This window comes from Euleptes europaea, chromosome 8 (assembly GCF_029931775.1).
Source record: "Euleptes europaea isolate rEulEur1 chromosome 8, rEulEur1.hap1, whole genome shotgun sequence".
Taxonomy (NCBI): Eukaryota; Metazoa; Chordata; class Lepidosauria; order Squamata; family Sphaerodactylidae; genus Euleptes; species Euleptes europaea.
Genome location: NC_079319.1, coordinates 74306761 through 74333125, shown reverse-complemented (window position 1 = coordinate 74333125; position 26365 = coordinate 74306761). Strand labels below are relative to the sequence as shown.

The following is a 26365-nucleotide window of genomic DNA, read 5'->3' as shown; positions in this document are numbered from 1 at the left end:
GATCTCACTGGTTTTCTTGCACAGAGACCATAAAGAAGTAGCAGCACCACCTTCCATGCCTAGTTCAGCATTCTATTGTACAACCAAGAGAGAAGGAAAATCCCCTGTAAGAAGACAAGTACTATTTCTCTCATGGTATCCCTGAGCTCCAAGTGGGAAACCAGACATTAGTCCAGTCTTCATATTTACACTGCATCATATCACATTTGCTTTCAAGCTACTCGGTGTGGCTGACATGGGTGGGGTTGTCCCCCCTTTTCCCTTCACAACAGTTCCATGGCTCAAGAGGGAATCCAAACTCAGACCTCCCCAGCTCAAGTCCATCATTCTCACCACTACACCACATTAGCTCAGCGTACATACAGCAGAAGCTCAAGACAATATGGCAATACTACCTCTGATCAATATGTGTGTGTGGGAGGGAGTAGCATGAACTTGAACTGAAGACCACCTCTAATGCATTCTGCAGGGACTGGGCACATGAATGACGTATCGAATTCTTTAACTGTCCGGGCATTATATAACAAATGGGAGCCCCTAGGTTGCAAAGGCCTTTGCACACTAAGACATCACATACACATTTGCCTGAATCCAACAAATTCTGTTGTGCTCAAGCAGTGTGGTCACCAGGCCTTGCATGATTTCCTGCTCCAACCACAGGTTTTCAAAAGGCAGTTCATTTGTTTCTCAGATATTGGCTGATCCTTGGTCATATAAGTGGATGATGATGATGATGTTATCTCGAATATACAGGATTTCTTCAGGCAGGATATAGGGAAGGGCCATGGTTCAGTGATTGACCATCCACTTTTCACACAAAAGGTCCCAGGTTCAATTTTCAGCATCTCCAGTTCAAAGGATCAGATAGTTAGGTGACATGAAAGACCTGAGACACTAGAGAGCAGAAAATACTCACCGTTTGTTATCTATGATGATCATCCTAAGGCTTCTGGGAAGAATACAAGCAGAACATGAATTCGACAGCTCTTCTCCTGCTGTTTGCTCCCCCCCACCACCAGCATTCAGAGGCTCCAGTGGGTACAAAATAGCTTGGTACACAGCACTTGGATGCCAGTCACAGTACACTCCTCTTCTGATTCGTTTTATAGCCTCTTTATATTTTTCCCAAAGGGACCATACTCTGCATTCAAAAGCTGTAACACGCTGCAACTCTTCAGGATAGGGGAAACCATGACGCTAATTAAACAAATACATTTCTAAGAAATTCTCATCGGATGATTAAAAAACAGGCTTGCCAACCTCAAGGTGGGGGGCTGGCAATCTCCTGGAATTACAACTTATCTCGACTGCACAAATCACTTATCTATTTAAAACATTTATTCCACTTCTCCTGGAGAAAATGGCTATTTTGGGAGGTGGATTGCATAGCATTATACCCTACCAAGATCCCTCCCCTCCCTAAAGTCCTCTCTCTCAGGCTCTACCGTCATATCTTCAAGTATTCCCAAACATGCAGTTGGCAACCCTAATAAAAAAAAAAAAGAACCTGCAGAATTTCCCCCCAAAATAATGTGTGTATATATTCGCAATTAAGTCTGCTGCCAGTTAAATATTATGTATGATCTCCAATCCCATTTCAAATGCCACAAATAAAACAAGATAATGGTTATGGAAGGAAAGTTACGTAATCCTCCTCCCATCAAACATTTGCCTGGCTTAACAAAACTGCTGCAGAATATATCAGATGTTAGCATTCGGCAATAACATCTCAGTCATTCTCTTGAGAAAAATCATTTCTCGATAAAAAACGGTAACAAACCAAAAATGACAGATGCCGCAGACACTTTCCAGATATAAAATATTAGGACAGTGCTTTCACAGAATCCAGCCAAAACCGAGATATAGGCTCTGCTCTCTCAAAGCGAGGTAAAAATAGATTAATTGTCCTGAAAGAAACTAACCAGATCATAAGCAATGCTGAAGAATATAACAGTTTTATATGGACACATCGTCGCAAGGCAGCAGCAGCTCATCGCGGCAGCCAGGTCAATGGTATATCTAACACTTCCCATGCTGCACAATGTTGAGAAAGTTCTCCCTTACATAGTATTAATTATAACAGTACTATAAGTGAATGCTAAGGAGAAATGTGGCTTTAAAGATTAAAATAATTTGAATGGCCTGGTCTTAAATGGCAAGCAAATTAATATTCAGAGCACATATTAAAATTCTCCACATTACTTGGGAAGTCTAAAATAAATGGCTCTGATTCTACATTTTATGTACAACCATTTTATATACAACCATTTCATATACAACCAATGGCCTGGGCATACCCCATGGATTTTAATCAACTTTTCTTACTTTGGAAAGTCCATGTCAGATTCAGATTTATTAGTAATACGGCAAAGCCATTAAAATATTCATATCAATTACAAGATGGAGTTAAAAAAGATACAATATCTAAAACTATGGGATATATAATTCTTAGATAAACTAAACAAATTACTATTAGCTAAAAATCTTAAATTAATACAACATTTTCCATTTTAGGTTAGATTGCCATGCCCCCGCTTTGTCTGACGGATCTTGTATATTGCGGCACAGAATTTAGCTACTTGTTTCATCATGTGAGCTGACCCTTCCCAAAGGAGATTCCTCAACCTCCCTTCCTCAGAGCTTTCCTTTGTTAGATTAAGGAGAGGGGAAATTAGCTTACATCGTACTTGCTCATAGAAAGAGCACCTGAAGAAAACGTGCACAATAGACCCCACTTCACCCAACTTACAGGGACACCCCCATTCAGATCTTGGTAATCTCTTGAATCTACGTTCTAGAATCACCAAAGGTAGGGCAGAACTTCTAGCTACCGAAAAAGCTCTTCTTTGTTTGTTTGTTTCCAGGAATGAAAGGTATTCTGCTGGCGCTAACACATATCTGTTGCTGATTGGGGCCAAAAACTCTGGAGAGCTCGCAAGCTCATAGGAAACTCCATATCAAATTAAACTTGCTATTGGGCATGTTTTGCTTGATACAACTCCAGGTCTAGTTGGCCACATGAAATTAATTCTATGACTCTGTGTTAACATTCCCACCCCAGTGTCTGCCAGGCCTCTGTTTAACCAAACTTGGGAACCACAGCAACTGGCATCTGCTATTCCCTCCCAACTAAAAGATGCAAATAGGTGTCTGCATAAAGAGGATACTATCTGGCTGTCACTCACAGGTAGGGTTACCAGGTCCCTCTTCACCAATGGTGGGAGGTTTTTGGGGTGGAGCCTGAGGAGGGCAGGGTTTGGGGAGGGGAGGGACTTCAATGCCATAGAGTCCAATTGCCAAAGCGGCCATTTTCTCCAGGTGAACTGATCTCTGTCGGCTGGAGATCAGCTGTAATAGCAAGAGATCTCCAGCTAGTACCTGGAGGTTGCCAATCCTACTCACAGGGAATGCTGCCCCACAGACACAGAAAGACCAACTTCTTTTTAATTCACTCCCCCAACATGTGTAGAAGGTCCTAGACAGTCTGGGTTCTGGCTGCAGAGGCCCGCCAGAACACAGCAGCCAATAGTCATGTGCTTGCACATCAGTGGGATTTCTTATCTTCCCTCCAGGATATGGAAAAATAGAGGTCAAGGAAAAATGAGGGTTTCCTAGGCTCACTGTCACTAGACATACTGGTCTATCTCCATAAATGTCAGTCCTTCCTAAGATGAAAGGTTTTGTCCTGCTCTCATCCATGACATTCTGGAGTATTGAAGATGTTTTGTCTGGTTGGAATCAAGCATCCCATAGGATTACTAAAAACATAGTAATTTTAATGGCTGCAAAGGCTGCGTATTTTTAAATATTTCTATCCCGCATAGAGCAGCAACATCAAACAAGATAAGAAATATTAAAACAATTAAACTAAGACCAACAGAAACAGACATAAAAATAGCTAATATAAAAAACTAAAACAGCACCCTCCCCCCCAAAAAAACCCAACAGTTTGCAAGTGTCAATAAAAACTACAGAACTCATTAAAACAAAATAGTTCAAGGAATAAAACAATTAAAAGCTTCCCAGAACAAATAAGTCTTAACCAGTTTCCAGAAACTAAAGGGAGGGGGGTCCTGGAGCAGAAAGTTTCACAATCAGGGGGACACAGCTGAAAAAGCCCCGTTCCAAGAAATCAACAATAATAGCTCTCTCACAGAAGACTGGAAGAGCAGGGCATTAACAGATGATCAATTTGCAGCACTGAAGTATAAAACAGGAAATCTGGCATTGGGGGGTGGGGGGGTGGGGGGGTGGGGGGCAATACCATGGAAAATTCTAGGGGAGGGATGCATATCAACCCTGGCCATAGCAGGCTCCATAAGGATTGCAATGAAGTCCCTCAGCCTTCTGAGAAGAGAATGAGCACTTTCCTGCTCATACAATGACTTTATAATCCACCAAGTAAAAAAACAGAGCAAAGTGAACTCAACAAAATACCATTAATTGAGAGAGGCTTACTTTCCACATTCACACAAATCTACTGCTCCTTTTGCAGACTTAAAGAGAATGGAAAAAATACCCAAGAGATTTCTATCCCAATATACAATTAAGCCTGACCTATAAAAACTTCACCCAACTAGCAACGAAAGCCACTTCTGGTGTAATAATGTTTTTATCTATAAAGTGAGAACACAAAGGCTCTACCAATGATCGATGAACATGTATTTAACAGTTTTTGAAGTTCTTGAGGAAGGTGCTCCTACTGCAAAGGATACTGAGCCTAGCACACAACACTGATTCAACTAAGATTTGTATTGTATTCTATACACTGGTTTATGTCCAATTTGGTTACCAAACAGCGGGGGTTTTCCTTTTTGAATCCACAAAACGGTGTGGTTTAATCATGCTCCAATCGTTCTCTCTCAAACCTGTTTTTCTCCATGGGAGGAGGGGAACAGCACAGTCCAAACCCTTTTTCAGGCAGTTTGCAAAGGAATTAGTACTTCATCCCACATAGATACGTGCCATTTTCCTTTCCTCCGACCCTCACAGTCACCTTTTTCCCAGTGTGGTTTTTGAGGGCTATTTGGGGGGAGGGTGTTAAATTGGTAACTGCTATATAACTGCTTTACTGTTATAGTGATCTCGTCAAATCCTGCTAGCTTCTTTGATATTTCCAGCTTTCATTTTTAAAAAGTAAGTCTTTAGCCTTCTTGTTGTAGAGATATAAAGGGGAATTGCCCATTTGCCTTTCCCTTTGTACCTGTGCAACACCAAGGGCTAGACACCTTTTAAAAAAATGAAAACTCAAAATCCAGAGGATTGTGGCAATAGAAAGATCATTGTATGTAGCAATCATCAATGTAGCAATCATCAATGTAGCAATAACTGATTTTTTTAAAGCCACAACAAGGATGAAACAAGTAAATTATGGAAGAAACAGCCATAAGGATGGTCTACAACAACAGCTACGCGGAAAAACATCAGTCTATAGAAGCAGCCTTAATCTTTGGTAATGTTTATTGTCAAGTACTTAAAACACATTGCACTGGCAATAGAAATATTAGTCTAACACATCTTCCTCCTATTAGTTTTCTTTTTAGTCATTGAACTTTTCATTTGAAGCATCCTTACATGCATTTATTACTCAAGGGAACAGTAACAAGGTTCACAATTCTTGTTTCAAATTGCAGTGGACCAGTGGTAGTGATACAAAGTAGTTGCAAAAGTACGGTTTTATTATATACTGATCCAATAAACAGAATGCCTTATAACATTTTGTTATTTTTACACTTGTAACTTCCTTCTTTGATATAGCATAGGTATTTTAGCTGCCATGCACTCTTTTTAAAATGCCAGTAATATTCTGAACTGTAGAGATCTTTTTATTATTGCTTTCTGGGAATAAATACTGCTATGCTACATTAAGGAGCCCCATGGGGCAGAGTGGAAAACTGCAGTACTGCAGTCAAAAGTTGAATCCCAACGGAAGTCAGTTTCAGGTAGCCAGCTCAAGGTTGACTCAGCCTTCCATGATCAGCAAACCCAGCTTGCTGGGGGTAAATTGTAGATGACTGGGGAAAGCAATGGCAAACTACCCCGTAAACATAGTCTGCCTAGTAAATGTCGTGATATGACATCACCCCCTGGGTCAGTAATGACCGGGTGCTTGTACAGGGAATTACCTTTACCTTATGTTAAATTATTCCTATATTTTATTTCGATTTCAGCTACTGACTATCAAAAATTGGGCCAAGGGGGAAAAATTGTTAACTAGTCAGGGACATCCAGCCAAGGTTAACGTATCAGCCTCCTATTGAACAAAAAATACGAGGGTTTAAAAAAACCCAGAATAGAAGCAACATCTGTAGCTTTAAGAAACAAATGCTCTCAGTGGCTGTTGCTAGACTTCATATTGCCAGCCTTCAAGTCTTGGTTTCTGGCACTAAAAGGCAGGGGGAGGGGCAGAACATTTTCTAGGGCTGTTTCGGCCTTCAAGGGAGGGCTCATCGGGGCAAGGCTCAACAGCAATCACCAGACAACATGACTTGTATGACTCACCCAAGACTGGCTGCTTGCTACTATTCAACACCAGTCATCCCACAAAAGTCAGTGTGGTGTAGTGGCTAGAGTGCCAGATTAGGAACACTCAGGTTCGAATCCCCACTGGGCCATGGAAGCTCACTGGGTGACCTTGGGCCAATCTCAACCTAACCCTCCTCATAGGGTTGATGAGAGGATGAAATGGAGAAGAGGATAATGATGTAAGCTCCTTTGAGTCCCCATTGGGAAGGAAGGTGGAGTATAAATGAAGTAATTAATAAATATAGCTGAAGACAGGGAGTAGATAAAAGGTAGGTTAGTGGGTGGGTAGCAAAGAAGGAAACCAGGAAAGGTGAGGATAGAAAGAGGAAACTGAGGGGAGGATGATACAGGGGTGCCACCCCTCAAGTAAGCAGCTACTACCATGAACTGGGTCACAGTTTTCCTGGGTAGAGGCTGCCAGGGGAAGGGAAGGAGAGAAAGACGAAGACAGGAGGGTAGACAAAGGTAGGTGGGACTGGTGGGTGGGAAGGCAAGAAGGAAGCAGGAAAAGAAGAGAGGCTATGGGGGTTTTAGGAAAGAGAAAGGAGAAAATGAGATTCCCCAAAAGGTCCGTGTGGATCTCCCACGTGTGTGTGTGTGTGTGTGTGTGTGTGTGTGTGTGTGTGTGTGTGTGAGAGAGAGAGAGAGAGAGAGAGAGAGAGAGAGAGATAGTTATACATATAGAGCATTTACCTCGTGGTTGGAGAAGAGTCGGACTCCCTCCATCTGGTGAAAGACTGGGTAGTGGGTGTTGTCGATCTGATCGCGACGGTAAACATCTCCCACAACCAGAAAGGCATCAAGTCCTGAATGTATCAAATCCCACTGGTGAGCCGAAGTGTGGGCTCTTAGCATATGAGTATGGTTTAGATAGTAGTTGTCCCCTTTCTTCCTGCTAGGATGATCTTCAGGAACAAACAATCTATCAAAATTCTGCTCTATGGTGACCACTGGAGGCAAATCATCGTACACTGAAAACAGCGGGGTCCCAAAGCGCCCTATGTACTGTTTGTAGAAGTGATCTTTCACACGCTCTTTGATCAGCCACAAAGGGTGATAACGTTGGTTGTGCAGGTTTTTCCCCACCTTAGAAAGAATCTTCTTGGTGACATTGCTGTAGTCATCTGGGAGGTAAGGTTTTCCAAGAAATTCCACAGCGTTTGCTGATGAGGTAGCAGCAACAACGCCTGATGAAATACTTCTGTGCCAAGTACGGCAAAACTCATTGGCAGTTCTTTTCAACTGAAGTCCCCACGGTGAAACAATTTTGCCATAAGGAACAATTTGTATTACTCTTCCAGGCATGGCCATCACAGTGTTCTTCTGGGGCTGGGGGGGAGGGAAGCAAATAAAATTAAGATTTCCTAATATGATGTAGAAACTGCAGTTATTCAGATAACTTATCTTAACACCCTAGCTTAATTAGTCTAGCAGTACTCATCTACATTATTAATTAACTCACCTTCTTTCACCACACCTCTACCACCACCAGAGTTCCATCCCAAAGCCAACTTCCCTCTAAATGCTGTCTTCCTCTGGTGACCAAGAGAGGTGGCATTGGCAGATGTGGGTCAATTCAGGCACTCACTTCTCCAGTACAGGGAAGTGCTAGTTAGGACTAACTCCCATCTGCCATTTCTCTTGATTACTGGGGGTGGGGGAGCTTGCTAGTAGCACAGGATAATCTGACTCTACTTATTCCCTATGAGCCAGGCCTCAGATACTTCTGACTTAGATGTCTAAGGTCAGAGGCCCACAATCAGAGGAACAGAGATGAAGTCCCTTGTATTAATCCAGCTAAATACAGTAGTCCCTTGCTACTTGTAAATAACTGCTCCAGTCCAGCCTCGCTCAGACACTTCAAAAAGACACACATCCTCAGGCACTTCAAAAGACATGTCTGGCTAATCCACCCAGGCCCAAATGAGAATTATGATGCTGACGTGCATTCAGGTGAATGTCCTCATTCACTGTGGCCCCATGCAGAGAAGCTTGTTTCTACATATAGCTTTCTCTTGCTGAACACAAACATTTCATTTTACACTACAGCAAAGATGTCAACACCTTCCAACAGTTTGGAGTGAAGAGAGAAAATCATCTGCCCTGGCAGTTTCACATGTCCCAGTGACAGCTACAATTATGGTTTGATAAACCTAATGTGTTGACTCACTCCAATTAGTATTTCCACTACTTGATGTTTACTTAATGTCAGCAATGGGCAGGCAAGTGAGGAGATATTTCATTGTAACTTCACCTTTGGAAGAATAGGCACTTTCATACATGCTGAATAATACACTTTCAATCCACTTTAGTGAGTTTTGCCATTTCACACCGTAAAATCCAGTTGTAAAGTACACTGAAAGTTTCTTTTTTCCTTTTTTACTCTGAACTTTAAACATCTGTTCTTGATAGCGCAACCCAACAGCTTGCTTTAGTACATGAAACAATTAGTGTTTCTGTCACAGATCTGTGGTACCTTTTGTACTTCATAATGATTGATAGGGTTAGAGTAGTTAATTCCTGCTAGTACTATACACAGCTTTCAACACAACCTAAAATCACTTACTGAATTATGTCACTATGGCTCTAAAACTGCCAACAAGTACTAGTCTACTGCTCAGTATTCCATTCTCTTCCAGCAGGACATCTGAAAGACTATACCATAAATCCTAGTTAGTTAACCAAAGCATAACTGTAGGGTGATTCAGGGCCCAATTATACAAGACAGGAAGAATCACCTGATCTATTCATATGGCCACTTTTTAATATATAAAGCAAGGTATGGAAGACTTTTCCCTCTACAAAACAGGAGGTTCTAGAAGGGGAGCACAGCTATCATATACCCTTGACTGAGATGGTTGTCCTCTTCCACTGAGTGCGCAGCTTCAGGAGGGACGCGCATGAAGGGGCGAGGTAGGGGACACCTGCCTGGCCAGCCAGATCAGCCAAACCAATTATGGCGATCAATGGGGGGGGGGGACGACAGATGTCACAGCCAGATTGTCCTCGCGTCCCACAAAACCCTTCCCCCATTACCTTACATTGCTCTGCTCCACCACTTGAAGTAATCGTTTCCTGGCCCAGCTCTAGTATGGGAAGGGGATTTAACTCCCTTTTCCTATCATGTACTCTGTTTTGTGTTTTAAAAAAAATTCCGCACTCCCCCGCCTTATACATGAATGGGTAGATAAATGGGCAGATACATTCCTCATGTTTTGTCTGGTTTAGCCCTGAGCCTTTCTTTGCCTCTGCCAAAGCAGCAATCGGATGTCAACACAAAAATAAGTATTCATTTAGAATACACTGAAGACCTTGAACATTCGCCATGTAATGTTTTGAGCTTTTTTAAAAAAAATAGACTAAAGTGTTTTTCCTAAATTGGTGTGAAAGGACAGGAAACACAGCTCACATAGGTCAAGAAGCTTCAATATCTTTGAGCAGCAGTAAAGCTCCAGTTGCCATAAAAAGCAAAAACTCAACTCTGACCCTCGCCTGGTTGGACTGTAACAAAATCACAGCCTCCTTCAGGAAATGAGCACTCGAAACAGCTTCACTGTTCAGTTAACACAATTCCAGGCAACTAAAGAGGGCCCTGTAAACAGGCTGAGCTCAGTCTTTATGAAGAACGTTGTGGTTTCCCACCTAAGAAGATGTAGTTTAAAGGGATGCAAGTTGTACAACACTGGCTCTCTAATACAAACAGATGCTCTGCTGGAAATTGACATAATTATAGGCAAGGAAGACACAGCCTGTCCAAGGGCCCAACTGGCTCATACTAAGTCAGAGACACTGCAGGGAGCAGAAGAGAAACCAAATCTGCAGGGCGGCCTTGCTGTCCTCCTCACTGAGATGTTACTGGCCCCTGCCCCTCCAGGCATTGTGGGTCACCATGAAGCGGTCCGCTTTTTCTCTTGCAGCTTCCTACTTCATTGCTAAGGTTGCCAACCTCCAGGGAGCACCTGGAGAACCCCCACTATTGCAATTGAACTCCAGATGACTAAGAACAGTTCCCCTGGAGAAAATGGCAGCTTTGGAGGGTGGACTTTATGGCATTATACCCTGCTTTGGTCCCTCCAGTCCCCAGGCTCCACCATTAAAATCTCCTGGTATTTCCCAACTCAGACCTGGCAACCCTATTCATTGCACAAAGCCAGTGGAAGATAGGGTGCCATCCATTAGGACCTCCTGCAACACAGGAGTTTGTGGCTGGTTTCCCTCAAACCCAGGTCAGGGTTGAAGTGCTCAATCACTTGAGCTAAGTTTTTAGATTTTGTGATTCACTAAAAACCACGTTACCTTATATAATAACCAGCCACTGCAAGTGATGATAAAACGTATTTTGAATTGAAAAACAATTCCTTTTTATTGTAAATACTTCAGGAAATAGTAAAATGAAAAGATAAATGCACAATATAATAGAAGTTACAACAAAAGAATATAGATCTGAATAGAATACAGTTTCAAATCAGTTACCAACCCAGTAACCAACCCATCAATTATTATGCCGGAGAGAATTTCCCATACAGACAGCAGCAAGCATGTCTGGGGGAGAATGTCCCAATTTCTCTCAATTTTCAAGCCCTTTTTATACAATTTTGGAGGATCTTGCTCTGAGAACCAATGAGATTTTGTTATGGGAACATTGTAATTTCCCCAGACTTCAAAGGGACTTGTGATGCATGAAATCAGATTAAAGGTCTGTTCTCAAGCATATACTTTAACCTTGATGTCATAAATTGATGGATGGCATCAGGATGGTCCATATAAACAACACCTTTCTCATAACATTTCCAAGTTTCACACATATGTCTGCTCATTGTCGGGCTAATAAGTCAAAACATCTTTAATCTTAAAGTTATATATAATTGCATCTTGATTATACTTCTAAGCAAAGAATATCTAAAAAATTCATCTAGGCAGATGAAAAGGCAGAAAAGGTGTTTTATCATTTTTTTACTGTGTTCCGCTATTATCTAGTTTGGCTCACAGCCTAGACTATCAGCTGTTCACTGAGCTAACTTCTCTTTGCGGTTTCACTTTCTCACAGACACTAGTTGAGTAGTCAAAACATATTTGAGAACTGAGAATAAATGAATTAAAAGCCGTAATATGTCAATATCTAAAACTAATATATTGAAACCTACAACAGGGTACCTGTTGCCTTCCAGTGGGGAGGTTTGAAGTGGCACACCAGTCAAGCAGCAGTGCCACATAGTGGTCAGTGTGACTAACATCTGGAAGACCCAGGTTCAAATCCCCTGTCTGCCATGAAACTTGCTGGACGGTCTTGGGCCAGTCACTGTCTCTCAGTCTAACCAACCACACGTTTATTGTGAGGATAAAAGAGAGGAATGGAGAATGATGTACACCAAACCCTGAGCTCTTTGGAGGACAAGTGGAATAAAAATGATCTCAATAAACAAACACACCTACCCTGTCTCAGACATCACCAAACAAGAACTCAGTAGCGTAATATTTAAAACAGTATGCAGACCAACAAAACGTAGGCTCAGATGATGTCATGTGGTTTCCCAGATTTTAAGAGAGAGACTGTCCACATGGATGGTCAAGTTTAGATGGTCTGGATTTATCCCTGCGGCAGCATTGTGCACTGAACAGATTATTGTGCACTGAACAGATCCTGTGGCTCACCCCCTTACGGTGGGTGAGCCACAGGATTGCACTCCATGGTATTCTCTGGGTTTGCATTTTTAAAGATTTTCCATGATTGACTAAAACTAACTGAAAATGGTGAGCGTCTTTCAGCTTCCTATGTTTCATATGCTGTCTGTCTTAGAAATTATTGCTGATAGCACACAGGTGGACTACTACATACAAACATTTTACTAATGACAAATTTTAACCTAAACCCCATATAGCCATTCTTTTTCTCCCTTCTGTCAAAAATACTTCACAGGGGGGAAAACACCCTAAAAATGCAGTGAAAAATATTCGTAAACCAAGGCTGCCATCATTTTGTGATCTGATAAATTTTGTGTGTGAAGAGAGGAGATACCACAGTAGCATATGCTTAAAAGCAAACTAAAAAACATATGCTAAATTACTAAACTTGGGCATTTTCCAAACTTTTCAGAAACTTAACAAAGCATTCATTTTAGCATGGAAATGTGTGTAGGTATAAGTCTATAAATATTATAATTAACTATTTACTCTGTCTAGCAGAAATTGTACGTTGTTACTTCAGTCTAAACCAATTGAAATTGAACTGTCAATCCACCTGGTTAAAATGGGCCATGAGTCAAAAGTGGAATATGCTTTAGAGGGCATCATAAACTTTATTTATAGGCTATACATAGCCCCCAGAATCCTCCTGGAAACCTACGAAAATCAATTTACATTTTTACAATTATTCTTAAGGAAGTATGAGTTGGATCCAGCCAGCTTTTTCATGCAATTTCACCCAATTCCTCTTCACACTACAGTTCCCATGGCACCTGTTTTTTTGTACATGAAGATCTGATCATCCCCAGACTTCTTGGGTGGTCAAAAAGTATCACTGCATCTTTTTTTCTCACTGAAAAGCATGGATCCAACCCTGTTTACATTAGCAGCTCACCTCAAAGTTGTTTCTGGAATTAACAGACTGTTCAACTATACTTTTGTCCTCCAAGAGCATCTTGGAGAAATTCATTTGTCCACCATAATCTATCCTGCTTGATGCCACTGTGGTTTTAAAAAGGCTCTCCCCTTGGTGTTTAGGATTTTTAAAGCAACTACCCTCATTTCGGTCTGATGCTGTCTGGTTTAAAAAATGTTTATGTTGTCCTTCTGTCATCATGGTCTTTCAGTGATTTTTTAAAAAAGCTTTTTATGCTATGTGCCTGTTGCAAACCGCCTCATTTTACTCGGAAAGGAAAAATATTTTAAATCAAAACAAACCGACAGTAAGTATCCTGTTTAAAAAATCCTCTGCTCGTGAAAAGAGAAAATATGCCTTCCAATGTATTGAAACTGCTTTCTTAAAATGAGATAAAAACAAGAACTATCTGGAAGATACATGGATAGCATTTCATAACATTAAAGGCAGTTTCCAGCAGTAGCCAGTTGCTCAAAGAAAAATGCAATTATGCAAATTAAGGCACTATTTTGTTAAAAAAAAAAAAAAGCAAAGTAATGATATCCTTCTACATCATTAGAACTTACCAGAGTTAACTTTTGGAGACAAGCAAAAATCCTCCTACCCTCTGATATAAATTGTGTTTAGAAAACACAAGCTTCCCAGGTATACTTAAAAAACTCAATGCATTTTAATCAGAGTAGGTGTTTATAGTAGATGCATATTTAAGCTGTAGTTCTACTGAGCCCCTTCCATTTCCATTTGGAAGGAAAAAAAACCCTGCAAATCTCTCAAAATATGCCAAAATAAAGCCTTGTCTACTTACGTGAGGGCTTATTCTCTCCTGAGGCGAAGGGCATCCTGAGCTGTGGGTTGTTTTCCTCTCCATCCGGGTAGGCAGGACCAAAACTTTGACTTCCTGTCTCCCTTGGCGGGAAATCAGCCTGCAGGAAGCCAGTTACCGTCTAGACTAGCTAATATGCCAGCAACGAGACTAACTCACGAAGAAAGAACATGTGTATAACATCAACTTGTTTTAAAAACTTCAAAGAACATGCAGTAAACGTGAGAACCGTATGAAATATTTTAGGACTAAGTGCTTGTTATGTCTTGGATATCAGTTAATTTCCGGGTGGAGCAGGATGCCCTTCGCCTCAGGAGAGAATAAACCCTCACGTAAGTAGACAAGGCTTTATTCTCCACTGAGGCAAGGGAATCCTGAGCTGTGGGACTTTATAGAGCTCCCAACAGGGTGGGTAAGAATAATATGTCTGCTACTCAACTACGTTTTGTAAAACTCTGCGTCCGAAGGCTGCCTGGGCTGAGGACCATGTGTTGATCCTGTAGTGTTTCACGAATGTTGAAACGGAGGACCAGGTGGCAGCGTGACAGATTTTCCTAAACAGGCGCTTGTTTGTCAAATGCAGCCGTGGTGGTTGCGCTATGGAGTGAATGTGCCATGATACCCCCTGGTACGGGAGTGCCACTTGCTTTGTAAGCCTCAGAGATGCACTGTTTGAGGGTGTAGCTGATGGCAGGGGCTGACATTCTCTGACCCTTGTTGGGATTAGCTATTCCTATGAACATGAAGTCCGACTTTCTAATTTCAGCTGTGCGTTTAATGAAGATGCGGATGGCTCTTTTTAAGTCTAAGAAGATAATTCACAGTGGGTAGCCGTGTTAGCCTGTTTGCAGTAGTCAAAAAGGGCAAGAGTCCAGTAGCACCTTAAAGACTAACAAAAATATTTTCTGGTAGGGTATGAGCTTTCGTGAGCCACAGCTCACTTCTAGCTGTATCTGAAGAAGTGAGCTGTGGCTCACGAAAGCTCATACCCTACCAGAAAATATTTTTGTTAGTCTTTAAGGTGCTACTGGACTCTTGCCATTTAAGTCTAAGGTATGCTATGTTGCCTCCTTCAGACCAGAAGGATTGGGGCAGAAGGATGGTAAATTAATTTCCTGATTTCTATGAAAATGTGAATTTATCTTGGGTTGGAAGGTGGAGTCTAATGTGAGCACCACCTTGTCTTTATGGAAGACGCAGAGGCCTTTCCTAATAGATAGGGCCCTAATCTCAGAAACTCTCCTGGCTGAGGTGATGGCTGTAAGAGAACTTTCATTCGTAGGTATTTTAAAGGCACAGTTCTGAGAGGTTCAAAGGGCGATGCTGTAAGGGCTTTAAGAATGAGATTGAGATTCCAGGATGGGAATCTGTGGACGACAGGAGGCTAAGTGTATGAAACCCCCTTTAGGAATGCAGATATGTGTCTGTGTTGTGCTGTTGGTACTCCTAAGAACGGAACTACCGTGGCCAATGCTGCGACCTGACGCCTCAAGGTGGAGGAAGACAACTTGAGTTGGACTCCCTCCTGTAAAAATTCCAGAATATCTGGAATGCCCGGGTTAATGGGGTCGACGCGTTTTCTCCTAGCCCACCTGACGAAGACCTTCCACGACATATTATATATGCGTCTAGTGGAAGGTTTTCTGGCCTCTAGAATGGTATTGGCGACTTCATTGGAATAGCCAAGGTTTAGTAATGACCTCCGTTCAAGTGCCAGGCGGTCAAACTGAACCAGTGTGGGTCTGGGTGTATTAGCGGGCCCTGATGGAGTTTGGCCTGTTCTGGAGGAATCCTCCAGGGCTCCTGGCAAGACATTCGTTTTAGGTTGACAAACCAAGGTCTGCGTGGCCAAAAAGGAGCTATGACGATGACGTTGGCTCTTTGTTGGTAGATTTTTCGGAGAACCTTGGGTAGAATGGGAATTGGGGGGAAGGCGTAAAGTAGTCCCCTGGGCCATTTGTCCCTTTCGCTCTTGGTTGGAAGTACTGTGAGTAATATCTTGGTACCTTGTGGTTTGAGTCTGAGGCGAATAAATCGACTAAAGGGGTGCCAAATTTTTCTGTAATTTGCTGAAATGTTTCCTGATCTAATTCCCATTCTCCTTCATCCACGAACTGGCGGCTTAGCCAGTCGGCCTGGATGTTGAGGGAGCCCTTGATGTGCTCCGCACGAATTGAGGGGATGTTTGCCTGCGCCCATGTAAAGAATGTTATGGCCTCTTGGTGAAGGGACGAGGACCGGGTACCTCCCTGTTTGTTGATGTAAGCTTTCGTTGATGTGTTGTCCATCCTGATGAGGACGTGGTGATTCCTGAGTGTATCCGCAAACTCCCTGAGAGGCAGACGCACCACTCTGAGCTCCAGTAGATTGATATGGAGTTGTGACTCCTGGTGTGACCATCGTCCCTGGGCTAACTGGTCGCCCAGAGTGGCGCCCCAGCCTGTTAGGCTGGCGTCTGTAAATACCTGAATGGGTTCTTCTTGTATGTATTGAGTCTCCTTCCTGAGGTTGGTTGGATTGGACCACCAAAAAAGACTCTTTTTGACGCTGTAGGGTAAAGCTATCGTTTTGATCTTTTTCGTGGTTACGTCTGACTGATGTGGTCTTAGGAGCCACTGAAGTGGGCGCGAGTGGAATCGGGCCCATGGTACGATCGCTATACAAGCTACCATTAGACCCATGAGCCTCGCTAAGGACATGAGTTTGGTAGTCTTTAATTTGGCAGTGCTTGAGGCCAAGTTGATTATTTTTACCATCCTCTCTCTGGGTAGGGATAAAAAATTTGTTTTGGAATTGATCTTGGCTCCTAGGTGAGTCATAGTCTGTGAGGGCTGTAGAGAGCTTTTGCGGAAGTTTATGAGGTATCCGTGTTGTTGGAATACCTGAACGACCATGGTCGTGTGAGAGAGTGAAACCTGTGGAGTTGGAGCACAGATCAGGATGTCGTCCAGGTAAGGATGTACCTGGACTCCCTCCTGTCTGAGTGCCGCTATTACGGAGACGAGGGTCTTGGTGAAGACCATCGGGGCGGAAGTCAGGCCAAATGGGAGGGCCTTGAATTGGTAGTGTTGCTGTCCGTACGCAAAGCGTAGGAAACGTCTGTGGGATGGATGGATGGATGGATGGATGGTTGGGGATGTGAAGGTATGCCTCGGTGAGGTCCACAGCAGTCATAAAGGTGCCAGGGAGGAGGGACTCTACGATTGATTTTACCGTTTCCATTCGGAAATGTCTGTGGATCATTTTTTTGTTGATATATTTCAGATCCAAAATTGCCCTCCAGTCCCCATTCTTCTTTGGGACAGTGAAGAAAATAGAGTAAACTCCCTGGCACCTTTGCTGGCCGGGGACCTGTTCGATGGCCCTGATATGTGTCAGATGTTGAATGGCCGCTAGGGTTCTGCTGTGTTTGCTCTTCCTGTATGAGGTGGGGGAACGGAGAAAACGATCTAAGGGTTGGGATGTTAATTCCAGAAGGTATCCTTGTGTCAGAATTTTGAGGACCCATTTGTCCGGATTTGACTGAGCCCACCTTGGGGTGAACTGTTGGAATCTCCCGCCTACGTGGCTGGCGTCACTGTGTGTGCTGGCCCACTAGGGCGGGGTGCTCCTGTAGCAGCACGGTGCTCTGAAGAGGCCTGCAGCAGGCGGGGCAACAGGCTGGGGTTTCTGAAGCCGAGGCTTCTACAGCTGGCAGCTGTATTAATTGGGAATGGGAGTAATAACGCAGTCCAGTAACAGTCCAAGGTCAGTCAGGGTGAAAGGCAATCCGTCAGAGCGAAAGGCAGAGTCAAGGTCGGGCCAGTCCAAGGTCAGGCAGGGAGTCCAGAAGAATTCAGGGTCGAGAAAGCAGTCTGAGTCAATACAGCGTCAGCCAGAGTGGAGTGCCGCAGGTTCGCCACGCGTTGCTTCCCCAGCTTCTGCTGGCTCAGCCTTCCTAAATACTTGCAGCTGTCTGGGGGAGGCAGCTTCTGTAAAGACTCACTCACTATCTTCATGGCTGTCTCGGTTCCTTTTTTGTTGTTCCAACCTGGCTGAACGCCGGCGTTGTTCTGCCAGGACCCGGCCCATTTTCCTTCGGCGAGTCCCAGGAGACATCTGTTCCTCATGGTCTCCCGGCTCCCTGGGCAGCTTCCTTGATGTTCCTGCGTCGGCCGGCGTCTGGTCTTCTTTAGGCTGCTCTGTAGCCGGTGACTTTAAGGTATGTCTTGGCAATACATCGTCATCAGCTGTTTTCTCTGTCAGTGTGGGTGGGGAAGGAGGACTCTGTCCCTGCATCTGGTCTCCGTCAGAGTCTGAATCTGTTGTCAGGCAGCCTCTGACACTGTGTGTTATTCTTTGGAAATCTATCTGGCTTGTCTGATCTTGGTTGTGATCCTTGTGGTCTTTGGAATCTGCCTCCCCTGCAAAAGGGTCGGGGGTTGCCCCACGATCCCCGGGAGGGTCCCCATGAGACTCTCCTAAAGTCCTGTCTAAACCTGAGCGAGATTTTAGAGGCACGAAAGAAAGGATAACAAGTTGTTCGGTGATCCTTTTTTATTTGCATTGGGAGCACCTGTTTTTTGTCTTTGGTCTCTACCAAAATGCTATCTAGTTTCTCCCCAAATAGCCGTCCTTCTTTAACCGGATAAGACATAAGCGTTGTTTTGGCTTTAAAATCGGCTGGCCAAGCTCTCAGCCACAGAGCTCTCCTGAGAGAAGTAACTGATGACATGGATCTTGCCACGAATGACATGGTGTCAAGCGAAGCATCGGCCATCAGAGAGGTGGCATTAAGGACTCTTTCAAGACCTCCTATCACCCTTAGATTTTCGTCAGGAACTAATTGTATTATCTTCTTAACACAGAGGTTTGAAGCCCTGGTGAAGGTAGAGGTGGTAGCGCTGGCTTGTATGGCTAGAGCAGATGCCTCGTGGGCCTTTCTGGCCAAGAAGTCTGACTTTCTGTCCAGCTGATCCCGAAGGGACCCTACACCATCCTCTGGGACCAGACCTGGAGACTGCAGATCAAGCACTGGGGCATCTACCAGGGGTACTTTTAGCATGGCCAAGGCATGTGGAGCAAGAGTGTAAAGTTTTGTAATGTTGGGAGGAGGGATTTTCCCACTCCTCTCTAACTGCTCTGATAAAAAATTCTGGAAATGGAACCAGATTAGTGTGGGACTGTGGTCTGGGAAAACATTCCTTGACCCCTTGTTTTAATGTTGACTTGGGCTCCTCAGATGAGGTAGCGTCCTCATTAAGGTCAAGGGCTAGTATGGCCTTGGATAATAGTGCCTGATAGTCCTCCCCAGAGTACAGCCTATTATGCTGTTCCGGGGTTTGGACAGGCTCCTCTTCTGAATCAAATTCGCCCTCCTCTCTTTCTTCCTCTTCATAATCCACAGAAGAGGTAGGTGATTTAGAAGTGTCTGTCTGAGACTTTTGTGTTTCCCCCAGCTTGGCCTTCATGGCCGCCTTTGTGGGCCATGAGCTGCTTGCACCAGAGCTGCTAGGATTAAGGTCCCCTTGTGCTACATTCATCGCTAAATTTGCTGAATTTGATGACGGTCTCGGCCAGATGGGGGGGCAGATGCGTTTGGAAAGCTTGAAAAGCCTGCCATTGGCGTTGGAGAGCGCAATTAATTAAATCGTCCGCATTTTGCCATGAAATAAAATGGCTGCCCGCCGCCATTTGGAATGGTGAGGGGGGATTGCCAACTCCAGGTGGGAAGGGGGGGCTACCGCAGTATTACCTGTTCCCGCCTGTAGGAATGCCGTCGTCATCGCCGAACTCGCCTGGGTGCTGGGGATGAAGATCGGGGGGTTGGGAGAAGAGTCAAGCATGCTCCGCCCGGCTTTCTGTCCCGCAGAGGCTTTGGCACCGTGTCTCTTCCTTTTGCCGCTCTGGTGCTGCTGCGCGGTCTTTCGCACCTTCTTAATCTTATGCAGCACCGGGGACAGTTCCTCGGGAGGGAGCCCTACCGGCTGAAGCGTGCCCCCTAATGGTCCGCATTCACAGTTGTTGGGGGAGCTGGGAGCCTTTGGGGTGGTCTGGAGCAGCCCCCTCTGAAAGTCCCTTTGGAGACAAGGTCATCCTCCCTAAGATTAATGGCGTCCGCCATTTTGAGTCCTGCTCTTCTTGCAAGAGAGGGAGAAGAACACACGAGGAGAGTCAGGGAGAGTTGGGAGGGAATGAAGGTAAGGAACGACTAGGAAGGTGAAGCAGAGATACAAACTCATGGTACAGTGAAGGTAAGAGACGAAAGGTCTACTCTAACTATCTTTGTCTATCCTTTGGCACAGAGCTGTGCAAAGGTGCCTGCTCTACCCAAAGAGGCAAGACAAAAACTGGCTTCCTGCAGGCTGTTTTCCCGCCAAGGGAGACAGGAAGTCAAAGTTTTGGTCCTGCCTACCCGGATGGAGAGGAAAACAACCCACAGCTCAGGATGCCCTTGCCTCAGTGGAGAATGATGAATTTATTTAATATCCCTAGGCATAAAGAAGGGTAGTATGGCTGTGAGGAATTTGGGGTGGATGGAAGTTCTCTATGTATGTAATTATAAGCGTTCATAAGCCATAAGCTTTCTCTACAGTCACGGGCTTTTAAAGAAAACACTATATTGTGCCTCTTTACAATTTCTTAAGTTGCGTTGGAATGCTATAGGCTGACTTGTTGCTTGTTTTTCTCTAGCATTACATTAATCATGACAATACCATTGGCTGAGTCATTGTAATATAAAAAGAGAAAATTGGGAGCCATTTTCTCAAATAAACTAATATTTATAGTTGTAATGCAAAGACTTTAGAAATACTAAGTTCAGAAGGAAAATAACAATATTACACCATCACTTGTCATTATTACACTGGCCATTTCCTTTTAAAATACTATTTTCTTTAATGCTTAGTGGAAGCCACTCAAACATATTTCTTTGGAAGAAGCATGATTTTTCCACAGTTTGCACAACTCATAATTTCATAGCACGGTGTTCTTTCATGCTGAATGACATGGCAATATCTTTCAGGATGACCTGGTGTAGGGTGGTCCATGGCATGCAAGATTTATCCTCAATTTTCAGAACGTTAATGGATTGACCTTACTTGTAAAATGGGGAAGCTAATTAACTATTTCACTGTATTGCTATTCAGAATGCATGAGACCAATAACACATTTCACATAGTTAAGAAGTGCTATTTGATATAATCATCTTCCACAGGGTTTCTGAGTGTGCAATTGTGTTAGACCCAAATTTCAGATTAGATACATATAATTATGATCATTCACATGTATTGTTCTGCATCCCAATATATTTAAGAACAGCACTCAATTCCTAATCTTATTCATAAATGCTCTTAGAGAATTGAAGGGAAGGCACCCCGAAAGTGCCTTGGGGAAAGAACGGACGGTCTCGAGACCAGTCTGAATTGCCCCAGTGATCTCTCTCAGTTTTATTAAGGAATATTACAATGGATAGCAAAGATCACAGAATGGAACTTAGGCAATGCATACCACGATTAATGATTAACAAGATCAAGGCATAGCAAAGACAATGCACATTCCTCTTATAGCCAGAATCCTTTGAGCGAACATACATAGAATGATGAGATTAAAAGAAGTTAATCCCTTTAAGGCTGCTGAGGTAAGGAGGTCACTATACAGTGAACTTTGACCAGGAGTATTTCCATAGACCTAGAATATTTCAATATGGCAAGAATCAGGGTTCTGTGGAACCAATATTAAAATGACTAGGGTGTGCCCAGCGGTCAATTATTAATCTTGGCTTCAAAAGTCCCCTACAGAGAATCAGATTAATTGTTTTCCACATCAAGAACCGAAGTATAATAAAGGAATAAGCTGCAAATTGGGAAATTACTCAACCAAGCCTTATCTCAGCCTTTTTTAGGCAACAGGCATGCTAGTCCTCACTTCACCTGATACATGGTAAGAATACCAGTTTACTATCAGTAATGTATGTGAAGCACTTTGCTTTTTTAAAAAAAGTGTTATAAACTACTAAGCACGGTACAGTTATCCACAAATGAATCCTCTACTGCAGAGATAGGCGCAACTGCGGAAAGAGTCTCGTCAGACATACTGCTTTGCACGGTGGGTCAGAGCTCCTCCTAAGCGAACGAGGAACACTCTGAGGTTCTGGCAGCATTGCTGGGGCTGGCCTCATGAGAAAAGCCATAGCTTATGCAAGTTATCAGCCCTCCAGATCCACACAGCTTCCGGCTGCATCCCAGACAAGCCCTGAGGAACTGCTAATGCCACTGGGGCTCAGCTGATGCCAGTATGTCTTGCTGAGTACAGCCCTCGTCTCCCTGTGAAGTTGTGGATGTGCCAGCAAACAAAAGAAAGAGAGATTGCATTTTTTTTTCAGTACTCAGGCCCAAAGGGCTACCCACTCCAGCTCTATTGCCTTTATGCTTCAAACGTGTGGGTGTGTAAAGTGCTGTCAAGCCGCAGCAGGCTTATGGCGACTCAGCAGGGTTTTCAATGCAAGAGACTAACAGAGCGGGTTTGCCATTACTTTCCTCTGCTTAATGACCCCAGTATTCCTTGGTGGTCTCCCATCCAAGTACTAACCAGGACTGACCCTGCTTAGCTTCTGAGATCTGATGAGATCAGGCTAGCCTGGGCCATCCAGGTCACGGCATGCTTCAAATACTCAGTTCCAAATGTAATAGTTGAGTGTACTACTTAGGACATAAGTTAAATCAGAAAATAAATTTAATTTGTGCAGTGTCTTATGTGCCCTCATCATCTAGATGTTCAGAATAATCATAAAGGAAATGCTGAGGTAGAAGGGAGGCGTGACTAGCAAAAGAAACTACCAATCAACAGGATAAGTGAGTTTGTGTATCCCTTGGGCAAGTGGAAATGTCAAGGCTGTGCGATGGGTGGCATTTTTAATTTATTTTAAACATTTCTACCCTGTTCCTCAACAAAAATTTATCAGGCAGAATTATATACAGATGAAAATATTTTAAATGGGAGGTTAAAAAAATCTCATAAACAGAGGGCATATAAAAACCAATTCCAAAAGGAGATTCTCACCAGGAGAGGCGGCGAATCGGCGGCACGATGGCGGCGGCGCGGCCTTCCTGCGCCGGCAGGAGGCCCCTCCAGGCCGCTGCTGGCCGGAGGAAGCCGCGCGGACGCAGCGGGGGCCCGGCCTGGAGGGGCCTCCTGCTGGCCCAGGAAGGCCGCTGCCGGCCGGGGAAAGGTGCGCGGGCCCGGCGGCGATGGCAGCGGTGACAGCGGTAAGTTCCCCCCTCCCCCCTCTACCGTATTGACCCACATATAAGCCAAGTTCGGCTTTTTCAGCCCTTTTTTTGGGCTGAAAAACTCGGCTTATACGCGAGTATATACGGTAGACTATAACACTAACGGTTAATCAAAATGAGCAAGGATTACACAAACATTGTGCTGTTCAGGTAGACAGAATTCTTTTGATCCCACATTAAATCCATTGTTAATGCAAACCTCATTTCCTCTGTTTGTCAGACACCAAGCCCAGCCCATGAAGGATAGGTCTATCAATAGTTATTAACTGTTAACAGGTCATTATAACCTCTGCATTCAGAGGCACTAGACCTCCAAATACCAGGTGCTAGGAACAATCAAGTTTAAATGACTATCAGTCATCCAGAGCATCCAGAAACATCTGGATAGCATTTGTTGGATCCATCCCAACAAGACAACTGTTATGTTGTTATGTTTGACTCCAGCACAAAAGACGCTCTTGGGCAAAACTACAAAATTTACTATGTAAAATTGAACAACCAATTTCAAAAAAATTAAGATACATAAAGTTCCTTCACAGAGCTAGAATAGCAAACTAGTGCCAGGGAGATCTGGGCTCCAATCCCTGCCCTGCCATGAAGCAAAATGGGTGATCATTATACAGTTACTCTCTTCTGATCTTACCTACCTTTCAGGGTTGTTATGAGATTAAATCAAGAAGGAGAGAACCATGTACAGTGCCCTGACCTTGTTGAATAAAAATGTGACAGATTTTATTCCCAATGAAATACAGCATGTAGATCCCAGGATAAGAAGAAGCAGAGACCACTTAAGTGAAGTTTTCTAACAATGCCACTTATTTAATCATCTAAGTCATTATTCAACCTTAAAAGTTCTCCAAGTGACTTACAAAATGGAATTCTAGAGTTGAATCCTGTCAATCCATTCCTCTTGTGGAACTTCCTTTCTACAACACAAGGAGACCTTCACTGTCACAATGAAGGAAAGTGCTTCCACTAATGAAATGGATCCACAGAATTTGATACATTAATATTAATTAGGATTATTATTCTTAGCAGTCTTTGGTGGACAGGTAGGCTCTGCCCTTCTAGCTCTTTCTGGAGATGGTAGAAGCCAAAAGGAGAGACACTCACAGCTTTCTCAGCAGCCTGGGATAGAATGACTGAAAGTGAATCTCGTGCGCTTCTGTTCTGAACAGTGTAGTACCTCCCGGCTGCACTTAGCAAATGCACATTCAGTTATGTATAAAAGGAGTCATCTAGAGGTTGAACTCTACCAGCTCCTATTTATCTATCATGGGCTCTAGCAAAGCATTTAAAGAAGAGATGAGAATGCTTCAGCAGTAGGAACTGTATTTTGCAGTCTAAGGCCCATGGCTCCTACCAGTTGGTAAAAAGACAGCTGAAATATTAATGAGCAAACCGTTATGCAAGAAAGCTTGGCAGTTGCACAAAGAAAAAGCAACTTAAGACATGAAGCCAAAACAGGAAGATCCAAGGGCTTTAAAGTCATTTCACTTTCTGAGCTGTGTTCCTGAATTACCCTACCAGCATAAAAAAAACTTGGGAAGAGGGGGTGGGTGGATTTTTCAATAAGCACTTGCTAAATCCAGGATTAATGTTGGTAATGTGTGTCTCCTTGTGATCTTGGTCATACCAAAATGTGGCTTTAAATTTATGCAGATTAAATGAAATATTTTTAGAAATAAAAGTTGTGTGTTCCAATTAATAAGTATAAAACATTTTTAATAATTTAAAAAAATTGAAAAACACATGAAAAAGGCAGAATATATATATATATATATACATAATAGATTATATTAATGTTTTCTCAAAAACAGTATGATGTATGCACAATGTATGGGCATGCTTGCTTTTGACTAGTTTACATGGTTAAACCTAATTAAGCATATACATGCTTTACAGGCTCTGGACTGGTATCTGAATTATTTATGAAACAAACTGAACAATAGCCAAGTAGTAATGATTTTAGCAAAAACTAAATGTAATGTGTTAAAAAAATCACTATCACTGCTATCCTACACAACTGGCAACTGGAAACCCTTCTTTATCTCCATATTCTGTCCTAACACTAGCTGCTGGGCCAGAATACAGGCTGCACATCAAAACAATTAGATGTTGTGTCACACCCATTTTCTTTAAAATGAACTATAACCTTTCACAATCCACACAGTCAAAAGCTTTGCTGTAATCTATGAAACACAAGCAGATTTTCTTCTGGAATTCTCTTGTATGCTCCAGTAATCAATGTAAATTTGCATTATGATCTCTAATGCCTCGTTCTTTTCTGAATTCAGCTTGAACATCTGGCATTTCTCATTCCATATATGGTAACAGTCTTTGTTGTACGATTTTGAGCATCACTTTATTCACATGAGAAATTAATGCAGTGGTAGATAGTTGCTGCATTCTTCGGATGATTACAGGGAGAATTTGGGACATGGAATTGCAGAAAATAAATGCTGGAGCAAATAAGATCTGCTCACCTACCTTTTTTGGCCTTTCTCTCCTAAAAGAACAATGACCAAATATTTATCTAATTTAGTCCCTCCCTCCCAGTGCAGAGCTTTTATGTTGGCCAGATTAAATACATTTCCATCAGCCATAGTTTCTGGTAGATATAGGGGTATTCCTTGGAACAAAAGACTATGTAGCTGTCAGTTGAAAGAACCAGAATCTGTAAAACATAGGGGATTAACGCATGGGCAGAATGTTCTTGGTTCGCTCCTCCCTTATCTCACAATATTTTATTCCGAGACAGGATAGTCAAACGCATTACGCTTTACGCCCTTGCCCTTGCTCACCCGCAGCTCAGCTGTTTGTTGGGGCTGGGAGCTTGAACAAAAGGAGGTTAGTAGCGGGCTAGTTGTGTGATTACACGAACGCCGGCTTTCTGGTAATGTAGCGAAATAAAAAAAAGTAGCAGTTTAGCACCAAAAAGATCGCTAGAAACCAGGGATTGCTTAACCCGGGGGGTTTTTTTGGTTTTTTTTGCTTAAATCGCGCCTAACGTGGGTCCGATGCGCTGCCCTCGGATGGTCATGCGTTTAGACCACGGGAATTCGCTACTTTTAAGGCACAAAGGCAAGACAAATTGGCCATGCGTTAAACCCCATATTCTCCTATATTGTCCCTTGTGCTATAAACAAC

General features: G+C 43.2%; 1 protein-coding gene across 1 annotated transcript in view; it reads right to left on the bottom strand.

Annotated features, from left to right (window-relative positions):
- FARS2 (phenylalanyl-tRNA synthetase 2, mitochondrial) overlaps positions 1 to 16969 on the bottom strand; it is a 209364-nt gene extending 192395 nt beyond the window's left edge. Inside the window, exons 1-2 of the mRNA XM_056854966.1 lie at positions 15953 to 16969; positions 7219 to 7854 (exon numbers count right to left, since the gene is read on the bottom strand). Of these exons, the coding sequence (XP_056710944.1) occupies positions 7219 to 7854; positions 15953 to 16969 (1653 nt within the window). The remainder of the gene's footprint in view (positions 1 to 7218; positions 7855 to 15952) is intronic.
- Positions 16970 to 26365: the final 9396 nt, after the last annotated feature.